Below are 20,168 nucleotides of genomic sequence, written 5' to 3' on the forward strand. Positions count from 1 at the left end.
AAGATCTTGTGTTTTTACATCACACAACTACATGTCTGGGCAGATGGCTTTACATACTGTTCTGATGTTCCCCCGTTGTTTAAACTGATGGTGCGGACAAACAATGGAGTGTGTTGTGGTGCGGGTATTTACCTTGAAGTCATCTGGAAGGAGCAGTTTGCTGGTCCTGAGGAAACTGAGGATGTAGCGGAATATCTCTCCGTCCCGATCTATGAAGTAGTGCTGCTTCAAGCTGTCCAACACGATGGGCTCCGTGCCATTGAACAGACGACTGATTCTGAAAATTGAAAATAGACACACACACATGCACGCAAGCAGGCAGCCGCACACACACACAAACACACACATAACAGAGTCAGCCAGCTCCCTTCAAATGCATGAAACAATTACCCTCCATTTATTTTTCAATTTTATTAGCACTAAGCTTGAAATGCATTAGCATCCTAGGTTGAAACAAGGGGCTTAAGGCACAGTTCCTCCATTTCAGACTTGTTTGAAGTGTCCCTTCTGCAGAGAGATTACAACAACACACACGCGTGCTGCTTGTACTTACAGAAATTAATAGCATGAATGTAGCATTACAGCTCTATTATTCCATCTGTCAGAGGGCTGGGAATGAAACGAGGTAAGAAACGGTGGAGGTCCACACAATAATGTAAGGGGAGAGAGACATTTCTTGACTGTTGTGAATTGAAAAAGGGATTTAAACAGCTGCACCTCCACTGTGTGTCATTCTGACTGTACTTAATGCAGAGTTATAGTATCACATGCTGGGTTTACTTTATATAAAACACGATTTCACTATGTAATGCTGTGGATATACATGAGTCTTTGAGGACAACCTATTCTTGCACTGGCCTGTATTTAAGTTCCTTCGCAATCTAATCTAAATGTATACTCAAATGCATATTTTGGTGATATTGGACCACCATAATAAAATAAAATCAACATATTGGGACTCTACATCATATGCCATCACAAAAATATGTTGCTTCTTCCTTTTTATGTTCTCCTATTATACATTATATATCATAGTATATATCCGTATTGGTCAGGTTTATCAAGAGCAGTTTTTTGTTCCATTAGAACAGAAATATTGAAAAAACATCAAAATCATCTGTAAAAGCTGGAATAATGAAAATAACATTACCCAAAAGTACGTAGATAATGTTTTCTCACATTATTGAATTAAAAACACTAGTAATACGTAAGCGTTTACCAAATATCATCAGGACTGTAGTGTCTTAGTATAGGTCAGGCTCACTGAGTAGTTATTTGTTCCATAAGTATAAAAATCATCTGAAAAAATAACCCACATCAAGATTGTTTTCCTAATGAATGAAAAAACACTCGCATTTTCCAAATATCATCAGGACTGTAGCATCTTATGTAGACACTTGTTGCTGCTCGGTGTCCTTCAGTTAACTCCTTCCCCTCCTAAGATGAAGGGGTTGGTTAGAGTCGGCTACAGGCGCTCATCAAGGCAAAGACAGAAAGGAATTGCTGTTATCTTTAAACTTTCATCACACCATGTTGGCTCCGTGCCTCCAGATACCTTTGGACAGATATTCATTTCCACTTGTCTTTGTGAGGTTTTCTTGCAGCGTATACCTGCAGGTCCCTCTTTCACTGGACAGATCTATCTATTTCTTCATTTCCATTATGCTAAGTAAACCTTTTCAATAGTTAAAAGCAGTGTTTTAACATCTGATCTATTGGGGAAGGTTTGTTGAATTATTGTTGTGTCACAAAAGCTTAAATGTGTTTAAAGAAGTCGCTTTTTATGCATCATTTCGATCATTTCCCTCACCAGGAATGCGTTTGCAGAGTAAATACTCATTTACACATGGAAGCGCGTAACCTCTCTCCCGCACATTTCGCTTCGCCTGGCTGAGGAAGGGCTCTTGGCAGGGCGCTGCGTGGCTGTCATTATCATCACTTCCATGTAATCTGCTCCTTAATCACGGTAACAGCTTCCACGTCGGCTGACAAAGTTGTACGACAAAGAAAGCTATGTGCAATAACGCGCCGGCCGACAAAGCCAGCACCGCCTGAGCACTGATGTTGTCAAAGCGTATTAGACGGAGAGGATGGGAGCCGCAGTGGGAATGTGAATAAACAGCGGGGGCTGGCTCCACTCATCTCTCTGCATTTACAAGCCTCTTACTTTGTCGAAGTGAGCGTGGATCTAATGGTTGTATCAGGTATCTCACTGACCCCGATGTGTCGACTCCACACACTGAAGCTATCACGTCAAATGTATTTTTCTTTGACTTGTGAAGAAGCAAAGATGGTTCTCCCTCGCTTCCACACTTTCTTTCTCTTCCTCCGTCTCCATCCTTCTCCCTTGCTCGCTTTCTCTCTGGAAATCGATGCAAAATGCTTTATAAAAAACCAATACTCATCTCCCTGTTTCGCCCGAGGTGTTCCTTTCTCATATGGTCTTGCAATTCTTCCAGCTAGAATTTCACCATACCCCTCCAGGCTAACTCTGTTTTTCATCTCCACTTTTTTAAAAAGCAATTAAAATGCTGCCTGTTTTTCTTTTTCTTTCCCTCTCTTCTACTCCCTTCACTCTCGCTCTCTGTTGGTCTCCTCATTTTTACCCTTTCAGTTAAATCCCTGAATTGGATGGTTTGGAGGAGGGGGGGGGGGGGGCTTTTAACAGGTAGGGAGATAGAAAAGGGTGTTGGTGGGGGGGGGGAGAAATTAAGATACACAAAAAAGCAGATTGATGTGGAGAAAGAAGAAAGAGACAAAGAAATCAGAAGAGAGAAGGAAAGGGGATGCAGAGAAACAGAACATGAGAAGAGATGGAGAGAGGAGTGGGAGAAGATACAGACACACCTCCATATGCAGAGAGGAAGAGTGAGGAAGAGGAGGGAGGTTATTGAGGACAGGAAAAGCTCAGATCTCCCACATAAAGTGCGGGCAGAGAGGGGTCTGCAGGAGGTGGAGGGGCGTTCAGGTACCACTGATTCGACGGGAACAGATGCTGTCTGGAGACGCTAATGGGCCCAGGGAGTGTGTCCTGCCTCACATCACACAGTGGCTTTGGAGTAAGGAGGGTGTGAAGTTAAAACTAGATTGAAAATGTGCTTCTTTTACAAAAGGTGAGGGGAAAGAAGTTCCAAAACAAGGACTACTTTACTTTACTAAATATGTGGTAAGGGTTCATTACAATCAAATCAGTTCATGTGTAATATTTTCTCTGTTATTTTGCAGCTACATAAAATTACTGTTCCGGCACAAGAGCTACAATTAACTCATTATTATTTAATGTTAAGCGATTACAACTAAACAGCTAACTTTACTTCAGATCACAGCGATGTGTTAGTGCCATGTTCAAAAAGTGGTTCAATATGTGGTTACAATCAAATCAGATTCACGTGTAATTTTCATCCAGGTTTTTTTACATTAAATATGAAAACAGCAACGACAATTGTCTTACATGGTTATCTTGGAACATATAATCATTTAAGGCTTTGTTGTCCAATATTCCCAGATGTGATTGCATTGAGAAAACTCAATTTCACAACCACTGAACCGTCACTGACTCTTATCCCCACAAGTTGTGTTGCTAGCTATCATAATGTCTGTCTGCAGATTGCCAAAACATTTTCTCTGTTATTTTGCAGCTACATAAAATTACTGTTCCTGCGCAAGAGCTACAATTAACTCTCATTATTATTTCATGTTAAGCAATTCAAACTAAAAGTCAAACAGCTAATTTGACTTCAGATCACAGCGATGTGTTAGCGCCATGTTAAAAAAGCAACACTTGAGGCCTTACAGTGAAATGGAGTAAAAATGTAATATAGTGAATGCTAACGGTAAAAGATGAGATATTGTTTGCTGTGTTAAACATGGTTATCAGCACCGGAGAAAGAGTAACTAAAAGAGGAAGGAGCCCGTGCAGATCTGTCGACTAACAAGACTCGTTTTCAAAGAGAAAAATATCCAGTGGTCTTTTCAAAATACTTTCCTCGTCTCTGAAACATCCCCCCTTTAATCCCCCAGCTTCTGTTGAACAGAGACTTTCCTCTGAGAGAGCGGCGCAGCGAGAGCATCAATGTTTCATGACCCCTGTCCCTTAATATGGCCCGCACAGAAGAAGATGAATAACCACACATTACTTACTAGACTAACTTTCTCTTGGCATGCTGCATTATTTAGGAGGCAATCTATTAAAAGTAATCATCAACTCTAAACTCTTTAACCCTGCTCTGTTAGTTTCACTGATGGAAAGTAACTAAGTACATTTTCGACTTATTGTTGAGTATTTTCATTAAGAGTGGGCCCTATTATACTAATGTTCATGTCCCTTAAGTGTCTCTACTGGGACATGTCTCCATGCTTTAATGTTCAAAAAGCTCTTTTCTCATACGGCCTGTGCTGCAGCACCTCCTTTCACCCTCTGTCTGAAACCAGAGCCCAGTCTGCTCTGATTGGTTAGCTGGCCGGCTCTGTTGTGATTGGTCAACTGCTTAAACATGTCCCGCCCCTTAGTCTATCACAATATGTTGGAGCGCTAGCCAATATAAGCGCTACTGTAACTACGTGATGTCACTATGTTGTGGAAAACATCAGAAGAGCACAATAGGACCCCTTTAATGCTACTTTCTCCTTCAACTCTAGACTATTTTAACACTCACTTATCTACAGTCTACATGTGATCCACATTAACTACAATGCTAAGATGGTGTTACATGTATAACAGGTTAATGTAATAAACATAACAATATAAGACTGTGAACTTATCCGTGAGTACTTTTACTTTTGATATTTGAAGTACGTTTACCTGATAACCCAAAATGAGCCATTGACCTAATGAGTACTTATATTTGTTGGTTCTTTGAGTACATCATGATGCTAATACTTTTGTAATCATACTTAATCATAACCAGGACATTTTCATGTAATGGAGTATTTGTAGACAATACTATAGATACTTTTATTTAAGTACAGGATCCGAGTACTTCTTCTAACACTACTTAGTTTCCGGTTTTGCCTGTTTGACCGGACATGACTGAATGCAGCGTCTATATAAATATATCTCTCTCTCTATATATATATATATATATATATATGTATATATATATCAATGCGGCTTTGCCAGTGTAATTGTTTTGCTTTCTGCTGTCAGCCATTATCCTAATTCACACAAAAGGGCCCCTCCTTCCATGGGCTCCAACGGAAAGTGTAGCCCTGAGGCCAACTGTACACTGAGGAGGCTGGAAGAGAGAGAAACAGAGAGTGTATGCATGTGTGTGTGTGTGTGTGTGTGTGTGTGTGTGTGTGTGTGTGTGTGTGTGTGTGTGTGTGTGTGTGTGTGTGTGTGTGTGTGTGTGTGTTTCAAAGTGAGAAAGTAACAGAAAGAGAGAGGGGGCAAAGGAGCATGTGTGAAAGAGAAACACTCACAGTGGCATCCGGTCTTTACTCTCTCTGTGATAACACTGTTTGGGTGCTCTGACATGACTGTGCTTCATTTGTGCTATTCTTCTTCTCCCCATATGAATAACGTCTTTGTAACATGTGAAGCTTGCATCGGAGCATTTGGAAAATAAAATAAAATGTAAGATTGTCATGAACACTAGAGCTGGTTTTACACAAGATGTGTCATTTGACCGTTTTTACTCCAACATCTGAATATCATTAGCATTTTTTCATTAGAAAAACTGCTGTCTTGTTGCCCCTGGATAATCGCATATACACCACCCTATTAACAGAAACAATTATAAACCCTCGTCTGCGATTGGCTTTATTTTCCGTGTTAGATGTCAGGAACAAAAGGGATTTCCTGTCAGCGGCTTCTGTGATTATCAAGACTTTAATATTTATATTACCAAGGGATTAAGGGGATCCTGTAGCCAATTTGGCAGGTTTTCAACAACCTGGTGAATGCTTACGCTGGCCCACATGGGACTGCCAGCTGACGCAGAATTGAGGAGTGTATCATGTAGTGAACGACACACTGCATTAGCTTTAAGTGGAAATGTACAGTATGGAAATCAGCGGAGAACAGAGATCATTACTTCTCCTTTCAGAGCTACCTCCGCTGGTGTCACCTTGTTTGAGCATGGAGCTAAAAGCGTGATGAAGTGGGAGGGTGGATTACCAGCTCTTACACAATCGGAATCATGATGACTACATCTTACAATGGACACTGAGAGAATCAGATGCCTCAGAAAGCAGGAGTTCCTTTCTCTTCCTGTCAAATTGAGATAATAGAAAGCAAGTGTTTGAGGTGTCAACGTTTCCCTGAAACACCAGCCATGTTTCTATTTGAGACAAAATCAGACAACTTTTCAAACATAGGAATAAACTCATGAAAGTCATCATGCTTTACTGTAGTGTCTGGAAATTAACCTCTATGTTTGACACTAATAATGACTTTAAATGAGAGGTTTTTTTGCAAAAGCTAAATTAGTCAGAGAATCTGTATTCAACACCCAAATGAGGTAGATTTGATCAGATTCAAAGCTTTTATGATCCACACATTTACGTCATGTTTCCCTCCAAGGATCCCTCACAGCACTCTGATCTACTGACCAAATAAACAGGCTATGATAGGGGCGCACGCAGACATGGTTGCTTGTAGATGTACCACCATTAAAATCCCAATTAAAAACATGTGAAAGCATCTGCACTGGCCAGATTGACAGCAGCTGCATTTCCAAATGCAAATGAAAGGAGACAAAAAACAAAAGCCCTGGAGGTGTATTAAAAAATAATCATGACTAAAACAAAGAAAAACAATCAAATGTATCGTTTTAGAGCCATGAGAGTTTTGAAATAATGAGACATTTCCCCAAATTGTTTGAAAAGACATTACAGTTGTGAGAATGCCAGTCAGCTAAATGACTTGTTAACAGCATAAATCCAATGAATCCTAATTAAGAAAAACACCAGTTCAATTATTTAATAACTGATTTAATGACTAAAATGCTAAATTAAGCTGTTAAATAGAGATATAAACTAATTCAAATCAACTTGAAGATTTAATTTGGAAAGGATTCCCATCATAAAGTAGAAAGACTGTCCCCATTTCATGAAGATCTCACATTTAAATTAATAGATACACTCTTCAAATGGCTACAAAATGATATTGATGTTAGATAAATAGGGAATTAATAATAAAACTAATGCATATGAGAGATGCGTCTTACCTAGTTAGTGTAAGTAAAGTTAGATGCATGGAGGTCTCACATTTAAAACAAAAGATGCACTCTTTAAATTATATATAAACAGGGGAAAGTAATCACTAGAAGTAATGCATAGAGTGACCTGCAGTAAGTAAGTTAAAGTCTCAAATTCTCAATAATATATGCCAATAAATCCTTAAATTGATGATGATAAATACGATTAATTACTAAAACTAACGTCGTAAAAGACATGTCGTATGGAGTACATTAGTTAAGTTAGAGTCTGAACTTCATGAAGTTTAAATCACAATATAAACTCTTTAAAATGCCAATAACTCAAAAACTCTGATAAATAAGGACATTATTTACAAGAACTGATGCATTCAGTATGAGAGTATGTCCTGCCTGGAGTAGGTCAGTTAAGTTAGAGTCTCAAATTAAAGAAGATATCACATTTAAATCAAAATATACACTTTTTTAAATGACAATACATCAAAAAAACTCTGATAAGGAAAAGAATAACGAGAACGAATGCATTCAGTATGAGAGCATGTCCTGCCTGGAGTAGGTCAGTTAAGTTAGAGTCTCAAATTAAAGAATATATCACAAAGAAATCAACATATGCCAATAAATCCTTAAATTGATGATGATAAATAAGAAATAATTAATATAACTAATGCAGTGAGAGACATGTCTTATGGAGTAAATTAGTTAGTCTCAACTTCATGAAGATTTCACATTTAAATCACAATATACTCTTTTTAAAATGCCAATAAGTCATAATATTGTGACATTAGATACATTAATATCCTATGCATATGAGAGACGCGTCTTACCTGGTGTAAGTAAGTTAAGTTAGAGTCTCACATGAATATGTCACATTTAAATCAAAATAAACACTTTTTAAAATGCCAATAAGTCATAATATTGTGACATAAGATACATTAATTTCCTGTGCATGTGAGAGACGCGTCTTACCTGGAGTCTGGGTACTTGGTGAGGGTCGCCAGGCTGCTGGTGTACATGTGTCCCCCGACATCGATGTGCACCGGGGCGTTTGATTTGGTCAGCTGAGCCGGCAGAGGGATCCCCTGCGAGGCCAGAGGAGAGACCGGGGACCGGGTCAGAGACAGCCGAGACATGCTTCTTCCCTCCTGAAAGCAAGTGTACAGAAAAGCCATGGGAGTGGTGGTAAGCATTTGAACAAAAACACACAACAACACTATGCTGCTGGTGCACCGTGGAGCAGAGCCTCTCTGAATGCTATCAGATCACTTCCATGTCTGTCTGGTCGCATATTTAGCCTGGAAATTATTGCCACCGCTCTAATTAAGTATGTTTGCATCTTTTCATGCAGCACCGGAGGCGAGGATAGGAGGATGCTTATTAGAGAGAGAGAGAAAGAGAGGAGGGGGAGAGAGATGGACAGATATAAAGACAGTGAGAGAGAGGGAGGAATGCTAGGTGTCAGCCTCCAGGGGAATAAAACAAACTGCTGCTGCAATATTCTAATTAAAGGTCGCCGTATGTGTTAGACGTGATGCACCCAGACACACCAACCACCAATCTGAGAGCCAGAAAACACGACGGGGGTGGGAGATGAGGTGTGTGGGGGGGGGGTAACTTTTCTTCTTCCTCTTTGCACACGTACATTCAAAAACAAAAGATGTGATGGCTTGTTTTGTCATGAAAAACGCGCCAAAAGCACCACTTTACTGTCTACAGTAAGAGGCCCAATCATGAAGTATTTCTCTCCATAAACGAGTTGACAAAATGTCAGAAAGATCACATTTTGTGCCATATAATATAACCTCGTGTTAACCTAAGTGCTCCAGCTTTGGGGAACTGATTTGAGATATGGTGCACGCTGAGGTCAGCAGCTGGGTTTGATTAGCTGCTGAAATGTCTGATGAAATCTATCTTCTTTAAAGACTTCGATACGACTCCTATGGTCCTGGAAAATCAATGGATGCATTTGGGTCCAATTTAGTAGAGCGTTTTGTTTTCCAACATTAAAGTGGACAGATTTTAGTGCCTACAACACAAAACACAACAGGAGAGGATAGGATTTTTCTTACTTTAAGTTTCCCTAACGATCAGTGACTAAAGGTCACATTGTGTTATCATTACTCATCCGTTCCCCTGCAGGCGCTTAGGTCTGAAATACAGACCTTTCCTGACGCAACACACAACCAAACTTTGAATATTACTTTGAGCTCCACTGTGCAACTACACAACATATTGGGGTAATAGGATTTCACCCTCCAGTAAATCAGCAGAGTTGATCAGTAAGTGTGGTTGCATATTATGGGCTGTTTGTCCTGCCTTATATGGTAAACCAGAGGCCGGCGTGAAAGGCCAGATCAGCCCCTCGGCTTCGAGAGCACAAACGCCGCTGGGCAAAAAACGAGACAGGAGGGTTTTCCTTTTTTTCTCAGGGTGTTGCCTGGTTTACAGCAGTATCATGTTCATTTAATACGATTACAGTAGGACGGGATTACATTTCAAATCCAAGGAAAAAGAGGGAAAAAAAACTTGTAAAGACTGAAGAAGTTTGGGGTCCCAACACCGGTATCCCCCCTCCTTCACTCCTTAACAATTCAACAATACATGTATAATATAATCGGAACAAAAAAAGAGAGAAAAATGCATATAAAGCTCCCAAATAATCATAATTTCATTCAACATCTGTCTCATTAAATCACTCTATCTCCCCCTACACAATCACACACACCATACATGACACATTCCTCCACAAAACACCGTAAAAGCATCAACTTTCCCCTGCCTCCTTCCACTGACCCTCATAAAGTGTTGTAGCCAATTCCATCCTTTAGACATCCAAATAATATTAAAATCCTCTGCGTACACGATAGAAATAGTACGCACACGGAAATGTTAGAATGGGGAACAACCCGGTACAACATCCCACTCCACACGATGTGCTCTGCCTTTAATTCGACCAATGCTCAACATGGCGTCTTATTCCATGCTGTACAATTAAAATCAGGATCCTGACACGTGTGATTCATCAGGCGCTGGATAAAAACTGCAAGAAAGAAAGGGGAAAAGGGGAAGGTAAACCCCTCTAGTTTCCACGCTGCTCTTTAGCACCGGTTCGACTATTCGACAGGATGCACTGTGCGTAAACACATCACATTATGTGAAAAAAAAATTTCACCATACCGTTTCAAACATCGTAGGGAATCCAGAGGAAATCCGTGCCGGCGGTCAGTCCCAGCTCCTGTCCGCGTAAAACCCCGGAAAATCTCAAATATTTTTCTCCAAATGCCCTCGAGTCTGTGGTACACTTACACCAGCATCCAGCTCCGGCACGAACCTCTACGCTGCCACACGGAAAAGCCAAGTGTTTTCTGTGTATCCCAACACAAAGCTGCCTTCTAAAAACACACTACAGGCTGTGGCCGGGCTGGACTGCTTTTGCGAAAGAGTCTCTGTGGCTTTAAAGGCTCTTATTGCAAGGCTGGCTCGACCTGTCCTCAGCGAGCATCTTTGTACCAAAGCGCACAGGAAGCTTCCTTACCTTGTACATAGATGAGATGATCTCCTTCCTCTTCTGTGCTCTTATTTTGGATACGCGTAAAATTGTGCGCTCTTGTTGGATTCCTGCTTCGTTTTTTCGGCTTCTTCTTGTTCTTGCTTTTTGTTGCCTAAATGAAACTGCCCCTGTGGTTTGTTATGAGAAGAAGAAAGCCAATAATCCGTCTCTAAATAACAGAGCAGAGCTGAAAAAGAAAGATCTTGCTCCGGGCAGCCCAAGTGCCTCTGGGCCAGGGATTAGGCTACAATTAGCTCAACTCCACTCTCTCACCCAGGCAATTTTCTCAAGGAAGAAAAAACGTGATATACCCCCTCCTTATTCCCGAAATTATGACTGCAAAGATATAATAACTTCTAATTTTTACCCCAGCTAAAGTAGACGGGTTCCCTTAACGGTGTGAAGTTGTAGGGGGTTGGAAACCGAACAGGCAACTGTCGCTCAATGGATTTAGAGCAGCAAAATGCTGATTTTAATCATTGTCATTTCGTCTGATGTAATAGTTCCCCAGGCAGTTCCAGCTAGTAGGCATACATTTCCATCTCCATCTCCGGCCTGGATCTAAAGTTTAAAGCCATAGTCCTTCACTCAGGCGGCATGCAATACAAGGCGCAGTAACTTGTTGATAAAGTCCCAGTAGAAAAATATGTTGAAAATGAAGAGATATCCTTGAACCAATATCTTTCACGCGGTGATTTCCCCCCTCTGTCTCTCCCTCTCTCCCTCTCTCGCCTTAATGTCTGGAGTTGTAACACCAAATTTCCTGCAGGCCATTAAAATCAAATGACGTCTATGGACATGCATGCTGCTGCAGAAAGCGCCCTCACAACCTGCCCGCAGCCAAATGCGCCATTTCAATTATAGCGCAGGGCTTAGATGGAGATATTGCCCAGAACAACCCCCCCCCCCCTTCCTTCACTCTCAAATGAAAGCAGTCAGCCTCCAGACTTTTTTTTTTGAGGGAAAATAAGACGCTGGATGACAATTGTTATTTTTTAAACATATAAAGAAAGACACCATGCAGGTGATGATGAAGCGCGTAAAAGTGGTGTGCCACATTTGGTGAAGGATAGAGAGGGAGACAAGCAGGTGCTCACACCAAGGAGAGCATTATTTATTTATTTGAATGTGTGTTTATTTGCGGGTAAATAACTGTGAATAATTGATGCAACATTGAGCCCAGTAATTACTCTCCAGCATCCTGAGAGGTGGGAGGCTCGTTTCTTGATATTTGGCGCCAACCAGTGTAGGAACTTGTTATTGGTCCACAGAAAATGTAGTTTCACTTTTTGGGAGAGGTCTCTATTGTTTCAAGACGAAACATATGATATCTTATTGATCCTGTGGCATTTTAAATGGTCTTTTATTTTCTGTTACCTGGTAGAATACTCCAATAATATACTCTTAATCATAAGGATGGATCATAAGGAGGTTCATTTAACCATGTACATTTAGTTACCGTGAAATCATAATCTAACCTAATTTAAGTATCTCAATAAAGTAACCTGATTACTTTCGTGACCATTGGATTACTTTAATATCAAACACCAATACATTTTAGCGATATTATTTTAGTTTAAACGTCATTTTAATACAAAACACAATCTTTTGTTTAATAAATCACATGTCCACATACTGAATTAAAATACATTATATATATAAAGAAACGTTAAGTGTTGTAATGAGGCTTGTGGAGTAACGTATTACATTTAACAGGATTACGTAAAGCAGGTTTTCCTATAAATAAAATATATTTTTAACCTAAATATCTTGATTTCTCATTTTCTAAGGTGACATTGTTTTGTAGTTTCTCTCATAAAACACTGAAGCATACTTTTGATATTTATTTCTCTTGTGTTTATTTGCATTTGATATTGAGGTCATCTAATCCGGTTACATTATGTTATATTGTGATACTCAGATTACTGAATGCATTTTCTTTATAGGTTACATGTTTAAATTAACCCTGTGCTTAATATGTCGTTCTTAAATGTATTTTAATATTGTAATCTGCTAGTTATCCCCAGTTTAAAAACTGTAACAAATCTGATTACATATTTTTCATTGAACTGTACAGAGAAAACAGTTAGCTCTATTCCGTTACATGTAATCCGTTACTCCTCAATACTAGAAGTTACGGTATCTTCCTACATCTAAAATGTCAATAATTCAGATGTAAAATAAAGTAGTGATACTGGTGGTTTCGCAGCAGCATAGTGGGAGTGTGAAAGCGTCTCTCCTTGAAGCGGTTCAAGTCTTTGTAATTAGAAAGACTCCGCGCCTCAGAGCGATCCCATCATCCCTCGCGGCACAGATTTGTTGTTTCCAGAGGTACGACCTGCAGGGGGAACTGGATTTTTTTCTCATTAAAGGAAACAAGCCCCGAGTTAGTTCAATTACATGAAGTATGCAGGGATGTTGTAAATTTAAAGATTTAAATAGCTTACAAAGTGGCCCCGGGCCCCATCAGTTAATTTCCTTAATTTATGGATTTTAGCGGAGTGTCTATGTCGAAGGGAAGAAGTAGGTCATCTTCAGGATTTGCATTCGGCTTTGAGATTTCACAACAGATCGAAACATGTGTTCTTCTGACCAGCAGGAGCAGGTGGAAGGAGAGGAAGTAGTGTTCCCTATTACTGAAACAAAAACGTCACCATGAGTGAAAAACATTGCTTTTCAGGTGAGAAAGAAAATGCAGACGGTTATAATATTGGACCCAAGTAATGAGATTATTGATGTGTTCGTCTCCTCGATGCACACAGAGGAAGATAACTGCTATAGCATTCATTAAAGGATTGTTCAACCAAATTGTAATGTTTGCCTTTCTTAAAGTCACATCCATATAGATGTGTGCTTAATGTTTAGGTAAGATGAATAAGCAGCAAAAAGAAAGATTAAACTGCGTAGATGAAAGGAACAACTGTCCTTCAGACAGCGTATGTAAATGAGGGTTTGAATTAATGCATGACCTTAGAAGAGTAATAACTTTGCCTGTAGGTTCAAAAGCAGGTGCTAATAGTGGGGTTTCATAAAGTGGCTCAAAGGAGGACAATATTATGCCTTTCTCCAAGATACTTTGTCCTTCCTTAAAACACAAGAGCTTTTTGAACATTAAAGACATGTCACAGTAGAAACACTACTAATATGAACCTGTAAATGAGCATGATATGGCCCCTTTAATGCATAACGTTTGAAGTAATAAACAATGCTATACAACTCTCTACGGCCCTGTACTTATATTACGTTCTACTGAGAAATACTCAAAAATGTAACCTCACTTACATAAAATGATGCAACACAATCATAGTCCAATTGCTGCATTTATTACAAACACAATCCAACAATTAATTAGATCTAAATTCAGTGGTTTGTGTCTAGATGTGTGTTTTTGTGTTGTGTGGAATTACAGAAGGCCAGAGTCCTACATTGAGGAATCAATAAATGCTGCTTTTTCCATGTACACATAATAATGCTAGATAACAGGAAGTTAGGACATAGTACCATCTGCTGGTTAGCAGCAACACTGTGAATGATCACTGTTTATGGATGCACTCATGTAGAAAGGTCGAGCTGCTTATATCCGGGGTTATAGGTTTAGTTTCCATGTGGTCCCTAAAAAGTATGTATTTACCGGTGCTTGTTAGTGGCCCTAAATGTCAAGTCAATGTTTTGTATACAGCCCTGAATCACATATTTGCCTCAGGGGGATTTACAGTCTGTGCAGCATGCAGTGGTGGAAGAAGTACTCATGTTATTTTTAGAGTAGAAGCACTCATTTGTAAATATGGGTACTGCTAATAAAGTACTTTTGATGGCAAGTGTTGTCAAAGTACTTGTGATGCGTAATGTCCCATTTCAGAATGACACGACTGAAATATGATTATTGATGCAATGATGAGGCTATAGTGTGTAAATGTGTTTGATACGTGTGTGGACCTAAATCAAGAATGGCTTATGGTCATGCTAGTGCTATTCTCCTTAAGACGTACAGTATAGCGGATAAGTAAAAACTCCCCCCAAAAAATCCTTTAACAGAAAGAATATTAAGACAAAGAAATGTAGAAACATCTTGATAACACATTCGCACCATTTTAAAAAATACCTTTACAGCGTTTACTAAAAGCACTGCATAAACAAAACGCTACAAATAAAAACGCTGTATGCGTCACTTTTTAGTGTCACCTGGTTTCCATTGTGTTTGAGCTTCTTGCAGCATTTTTTTTAATTTGCCGTGTTTTTTATTTGCAGCGTTTCGCTTGTGTTCATTTAGTCAAGATGTGTCTTCATTTGCATTTTGGTTTTTATATTTGCATTATTTTTTAAACTGCAGCGCATTTCTCCCTAAAGGAAGTGTTTCGGCCACCAGCTACCACTTTTGTGACTTAAAGGTCCCCTATTATACATGTTTCTGAAGTGTTTGGCTCCAAACACCAAACAGATCATTGCAGCATTACCCATAATCCCCTCTGTTTCAGCCCTGTTTCCAAAGTGCTGATTCTCTGTCTGTTACTTTAGATGAAAATAAGGAGCCCCTCCCCACGCCCCTCTGAGAGACATTTGGTTACAAAGAACTCAATGGTGCTCTAGGAGGAGATTCAGGTGATAAGGGGGGGGGGGGGGGGGGTTACCTTGGTTGCTGATTGGCTAATGGTTACACAAGACAAAACATCGTTATGACATCATAAAGTGGCCAAAATCTGATCAGCTCATTTTCAGACAGGTTTTTATAGAAATGGATCAGGACAAAAAGAGAGAGAATCTTTGTTCCTGAAACTTTCAGAGTCTCTTTCCACAGAGGGGACACATGTTGATGTAGAAGAGACATGAAGAAGAGGGGACACATGTTGATGTAGAAGAGACATGAAGAAGAGGGGACACATGTTGATGTAGAAGAGACATGAAGAAGAGGGGACACATGTTGATGTAGAAGAGACATGAAGAAGAGGGGACACATGTTGATGTAGAAGAGACATGAAGAAGAGGGGACACATGTTGATGTAGAAGAGTCATGAAGAAGAGGGGACACATGTTGATGTAGAAGAGACATGAAGAAGAGGGGACACATGTTGATGTAGAAGAGACATGAAGAAGAGGGGACACATGTTGATGTAGAAGAGACATGAAGAAGAGGGGACACATGTTGATGTAGAAGAGACATGAAGAAGAGGGGACACATGTTGATGTAGAAGAGACATAAGAAGGGACACATGTTGATGTAGAAGAGACATGAAGAAGAGGGGACACATGTTGATGTAGAAGAGACATGAAGAAGAGGGGACACATGTTGATGTAGAAGAGACATGAAGAAGAGGGGACACATGGTGATGTAGAAGAGACATGAAGAAGTGGATTTTGCACAATAGGTGACCTTTAACTAAAATATGAATGTGTTGAAGTAGGGTTAGCCTCACCCTACTTCTGCACCGAGGTGAAAACAGCCCCCCACTACGTACAGTCACATCTTCCCTTCTAAATGCGGGGCATTTGCAAGAATCTCTTTCAAGCATTTCAAATCAGATCAACACTCCTGCTTTGCCCTCTGGCGTGTGGAGAAAGTTGCAAAAGAACATTGAGAACTTGCTTTTGGTAATCTGCATGCCTGCTGGAGCCCACTGTCAATCGCTGCCTTCTTCCAGCCATCTGACATTCTGCTTGATGTTGCTGTGTGTCTGAGGTGCAGCAGCAGCAGCAGCAGCGACACTTATTGTTCGCTATTTCAGAGACAGATAGAGACACAGAGAGAGAGGGGGGTGTGGGTTTATTAATAGACCGTGTGGGGTTGTGATGCACACAAACACCTAACACTGCAGAACTCCCTCAAGTGCTTAATGCCGGCAATTGAGTTTCAGAAAAAGCTGAGCACTAAGAGAGTGTGTACTTTCTGTGTACTTTGAGAGTTGCTGTTATGAATCACTTTACAAGTAAAACTGCAATGACCCTGCTGCTGTCAAACTCTCTTTGAACATCATCTTATGCATAAATGAACCCCCATCACAGTAGACTTTTAGGTCGATACTATAACTATATATTCAGTGCTTCTCAAAGTGTGGTCCGCGGACCACTGGTGGTCCGTGAGCGCCCCCTAGTGGTCCGCGAGTATATTGGTAACATTTCACATTTGAAATAAATAAATACATTTGAGTTTTCCGCACTCTCGCGGGAATATCTCCGCAATGGAGCGAGGTTAAGTTTCACTTTCGATGGCATGATATAGCCCAGATAAACACCTTCATCACACATGCTGCCACTTGTTGGTACCATTTTCAGGCGATTTGTAATCTGTTCTAGAAAAACGATGCGATTTTGGATATTTGTGGAGTTAGGTGGTCCGCGAGTGTTATTTTATTGGTTAAGTGGTCCTTGGTGTGAAAAAGTTTGAGAAACACTGCTATATATCGATGGTCGAATTATATAACTATACCATAATTCAACCATTGCAGAGTTACTGCATAGCGGTGTAGTGGAAAGTACATTTACTCAAGTCTGTACACATTTGAGGTTTTGTTGACTTAGTTTGTGCTTTTTACTAAACCGTTCATGCTGCTGTATACTTCTACCCGACTAAAAGAGAGTTATAAAGTACCTTTTTTTGTTAAAGCTATTTATCTGCAGTAACACACAAAATCAGCTCATAAAATATAAAGCAATTCATAAAATAAAATTAGCTCCTATTAATAATCCAGTGATATTATATATTATAACACAAGGGCCATTTCCTGCATTGAATATGTGTCACCTTCACACTTAGAGATCAATTAACTGTTATTATTTCTATAATTTGGCATTGCTACTTTGGAGTAAATATCATAAATATATAAGTATGTCTATTTGTGTTTTAATATGTTTTCCCCATATATATTAAAGAGGTAAAGAGGGGGTCAAATAATCCGATTTTGAGTTACATCTTAACTCTTAAAGGTCCCATGTCATGCTTTTCTGGTTCTTACCCGTCCCCTTGTGAGTTATGAAGCTTTTTCTGCATGTAAACGGTCTGCAGAGTCACAAACCCTCAAAGTACACCCTGTAGCGAGTACAACTCTAACACAGAAAGACCTGTCTGTGCTGCTCCAGAACGCCTCGTTGGAGATTTCTCTCTTTCCATTGTTTGCTTCCTGGTGACGTGACGTGTGAACACCCCAGATCAACAACAAATGACCGGATTGGCCCAAATGGACCAATCCGCAGAGCACCTCACTCACCAGGCAGGATCCCTTGGCTAACTAACAGGGAGTCCCATTGACTTGCATAGAGCTCCCTGAACGCTGGTAATAGACGAGTTGGGATGGCGGAGAAATGCTCTCCGCAGACCCATTCTCACAGCGTTATAATATAAACCTTTTTCTTACTCGATATCAAGCCACACTTATTGTTTTTACTTCGGCTGTGAGTGTTTGTGTGTGCTCAGGATGAGTTCCGCTTGTTCTCGCTGTATCGCCGACCCGGAAACCTGTTCGCTCCTCGCAGCAGCGGCCTCGCAACGTCCCGACCAATCAGAGCACAGTGGGCTCACAGGGAGGGTGGGGGGGGGGCAGGAGCTCCAACAAACCGTTTGGGACAGAGAGTGAATATACATGCTATACAGAGATGCTGTATCAGAAACCAATGTGAGTTTGGAAAATTGTACAATTTAAATCTATTCTAGTAGACCTCAACAATGGAATTATGATCAGTAGAAATGGCCATGACATGGGACCTTTAATTAAATATTGAATTCTGACTGAAACAGATATTATAATTTATTAGCTAATTTCCCAGCTATAGAGGTAAATTCTGACTCAGAACAACCTTTAAAAAAGTACAATCTTTGCATCTCCTTTCCACTCTGAGAGATCATCAACATCTGGATCAGTAGCTGAGATTTGGTTAAAGAGTCTCTTCTGCTGCCACCATGTGGTCTGAGGCTCCAATCACAGAGACACACGCAGTAAGTGAGAGCTCAGCACCTGACAAGTAGGCCTTCAGATAAAAGAGGCCTTTTACATGTTTGGAGGAAGATTGCCACCAAATGTTGTGGGCAATGGGTTCAAGTATAATGTTTAAACAGGGTTGCCAACTCTCACGCATCTGGCGTGTGACACACGCTTTCACTCTCAATCTCACGCTCTCACGCTGCCCAAACTATTCTCACACCAAAAACAAGATGAACCGGCGATCGTTTTTGGTTGGTTAATTACAATGTTGAGTTGACAGCTGCTCGAGCTGTCAATCCGCTCCCTCCCCGCCCCCACCACTCTTAACAACGTCAACAGACAGCAGAGCAGTGGGAGCTGACACCTATTGCGCATGCGCAGATCTAAGATCCAGTAGAAATGATAACAAAGTAAAAGTCTTATCGTTCTACTCGGCCAAAATAGATTCAGAGTATATGAGAGTGAGAGTGTGTTAATGAATATATTTGGCAGTTTGGAGTAAGTCTTTAGATGTGTTTGTGTGTGTGTATAGGCCTCTCACGATAATTAATTTTGTTGGATACATTTTCCCGGAAATGATTGCGATAAACGACAATATTGTCGGCACCGTTGTATGACCATTTTAGACCACTGACATAATGATAATATATAATAATAATTCAAGTACATCCTTTCAAACTGCTTGTCACATCCTCATGTAAATGGAAATGTATCGAGTTCATTTTTATTTATCGTACGATAAGTCAATTAATTGCTTATCGCGACAGGCACACAATAAAACAGTGGAAACAAACATGTGTTTGACTTTCATTAGTGAATGAAACTGTGTGCCCTTTATAGTCTGTGTCCAATATTGTGTATTCGTATATATTGTATATATATAACCTATATATATGCTAAGGTCCCGCTGCTGACACGATAGCAGTCATTTAGTGCATTATGTGTAATTAAACCCATGATATCAAAAGATCACTCCAGCCAGGTACCCAAAGTTGGCAATCCTGGTTTAAATGTAAGGAGAACATTCAAAAATATTCCCAGAACATAAGCGTATATTTTTGGGGGGGTTTGAGAGAGAGGTGATACTATGGCTTCGTTTTGTGTCCGTTGTCAAATCCTTCACCAAACTCTCCTAACTGCCTCTTAATCTAAGTGCAATACTCTGTGAAACCCTTCACAAATCCTCTGAAATGTGTTATTGTGCTTCTGGCTGAAACCAGTCTCACATATCCAGCATCATGCTTTGAATGTGTGAACAGAGGGGGAAAATGGCCTTTTTTGCTTTTTGTTGCTGCGACTATTTGCTTAAGCAGTAACAACGTGAACTGTGTGATGCCTCCAATCACATCTGGTATGCATCACAAAGCGTGGCTCGGGGGGGAAGTCCCTGGCACCGGAGAACCCACAGTCCTCATTAGAGTGCATGTGTCACGGTGGCATCAACCCGCAGCCTTGACTTATGCTTTACATGAAAAATCATCCATCACAACACTGTCGACAGGAAACACGGAGCTCGTCTTGAACGGTTTGAGCTCGTGTTTGGCGTCCTCAAGG

General features: G+C 40.3%; 1 protein-coding gene across 3 annotated transcripts in view; it reads right to left on the reverse strand.

Moving 5' to 3' along the window:
• LOC117556916 (BTB/POZ domain-containing protein kctd15) overlaps positions 1-11,554 on the reverse strand; it is a 43,501-nt gene extending 31,947 nt beyond the window's left edge. Inside the window, exons 1-3 of one of the 3 annotated variants that reach the window (XM_034232512.1) lie at positions 10,690-11,554; positions 8,124-8,299; positions 133-277 (exon numbers count right to left, since the gene is read on the reverse strand). In XM_034232512.1, coding sequence (XP_034088403.1) covers positions 133-277; positions 8,124-8,299; positions 10,690-10,698 — 330 coding nt within the window. In that variant the 5' untranslated portion in view covers positions 10,699-11,554. The other 2 variants (XM_034232511.1, XM_034232510.1) reach the window with 2 other exon arrangements.
• Between the last annotated feature and the right edge of the window lie 8,614 nt (positions 11,555-20,168).

Source organism: Gymnodraco acuticeps, unplaced genomic scaffold (genome assembly GCF_902827175.1).
Source record: "Gymnodraco acuticeps unplaced genomic scaffold, fGymAcu1.1, whole genome shotgun sequence".
In the NCBI taxonomy this organism is placed as follows: Eukaryota; Metazoa; Chordata; class Actinopteri; order Perciformes; family Bathydraconidae; genus Gymnodraco; species Gymnodraco acuticeps.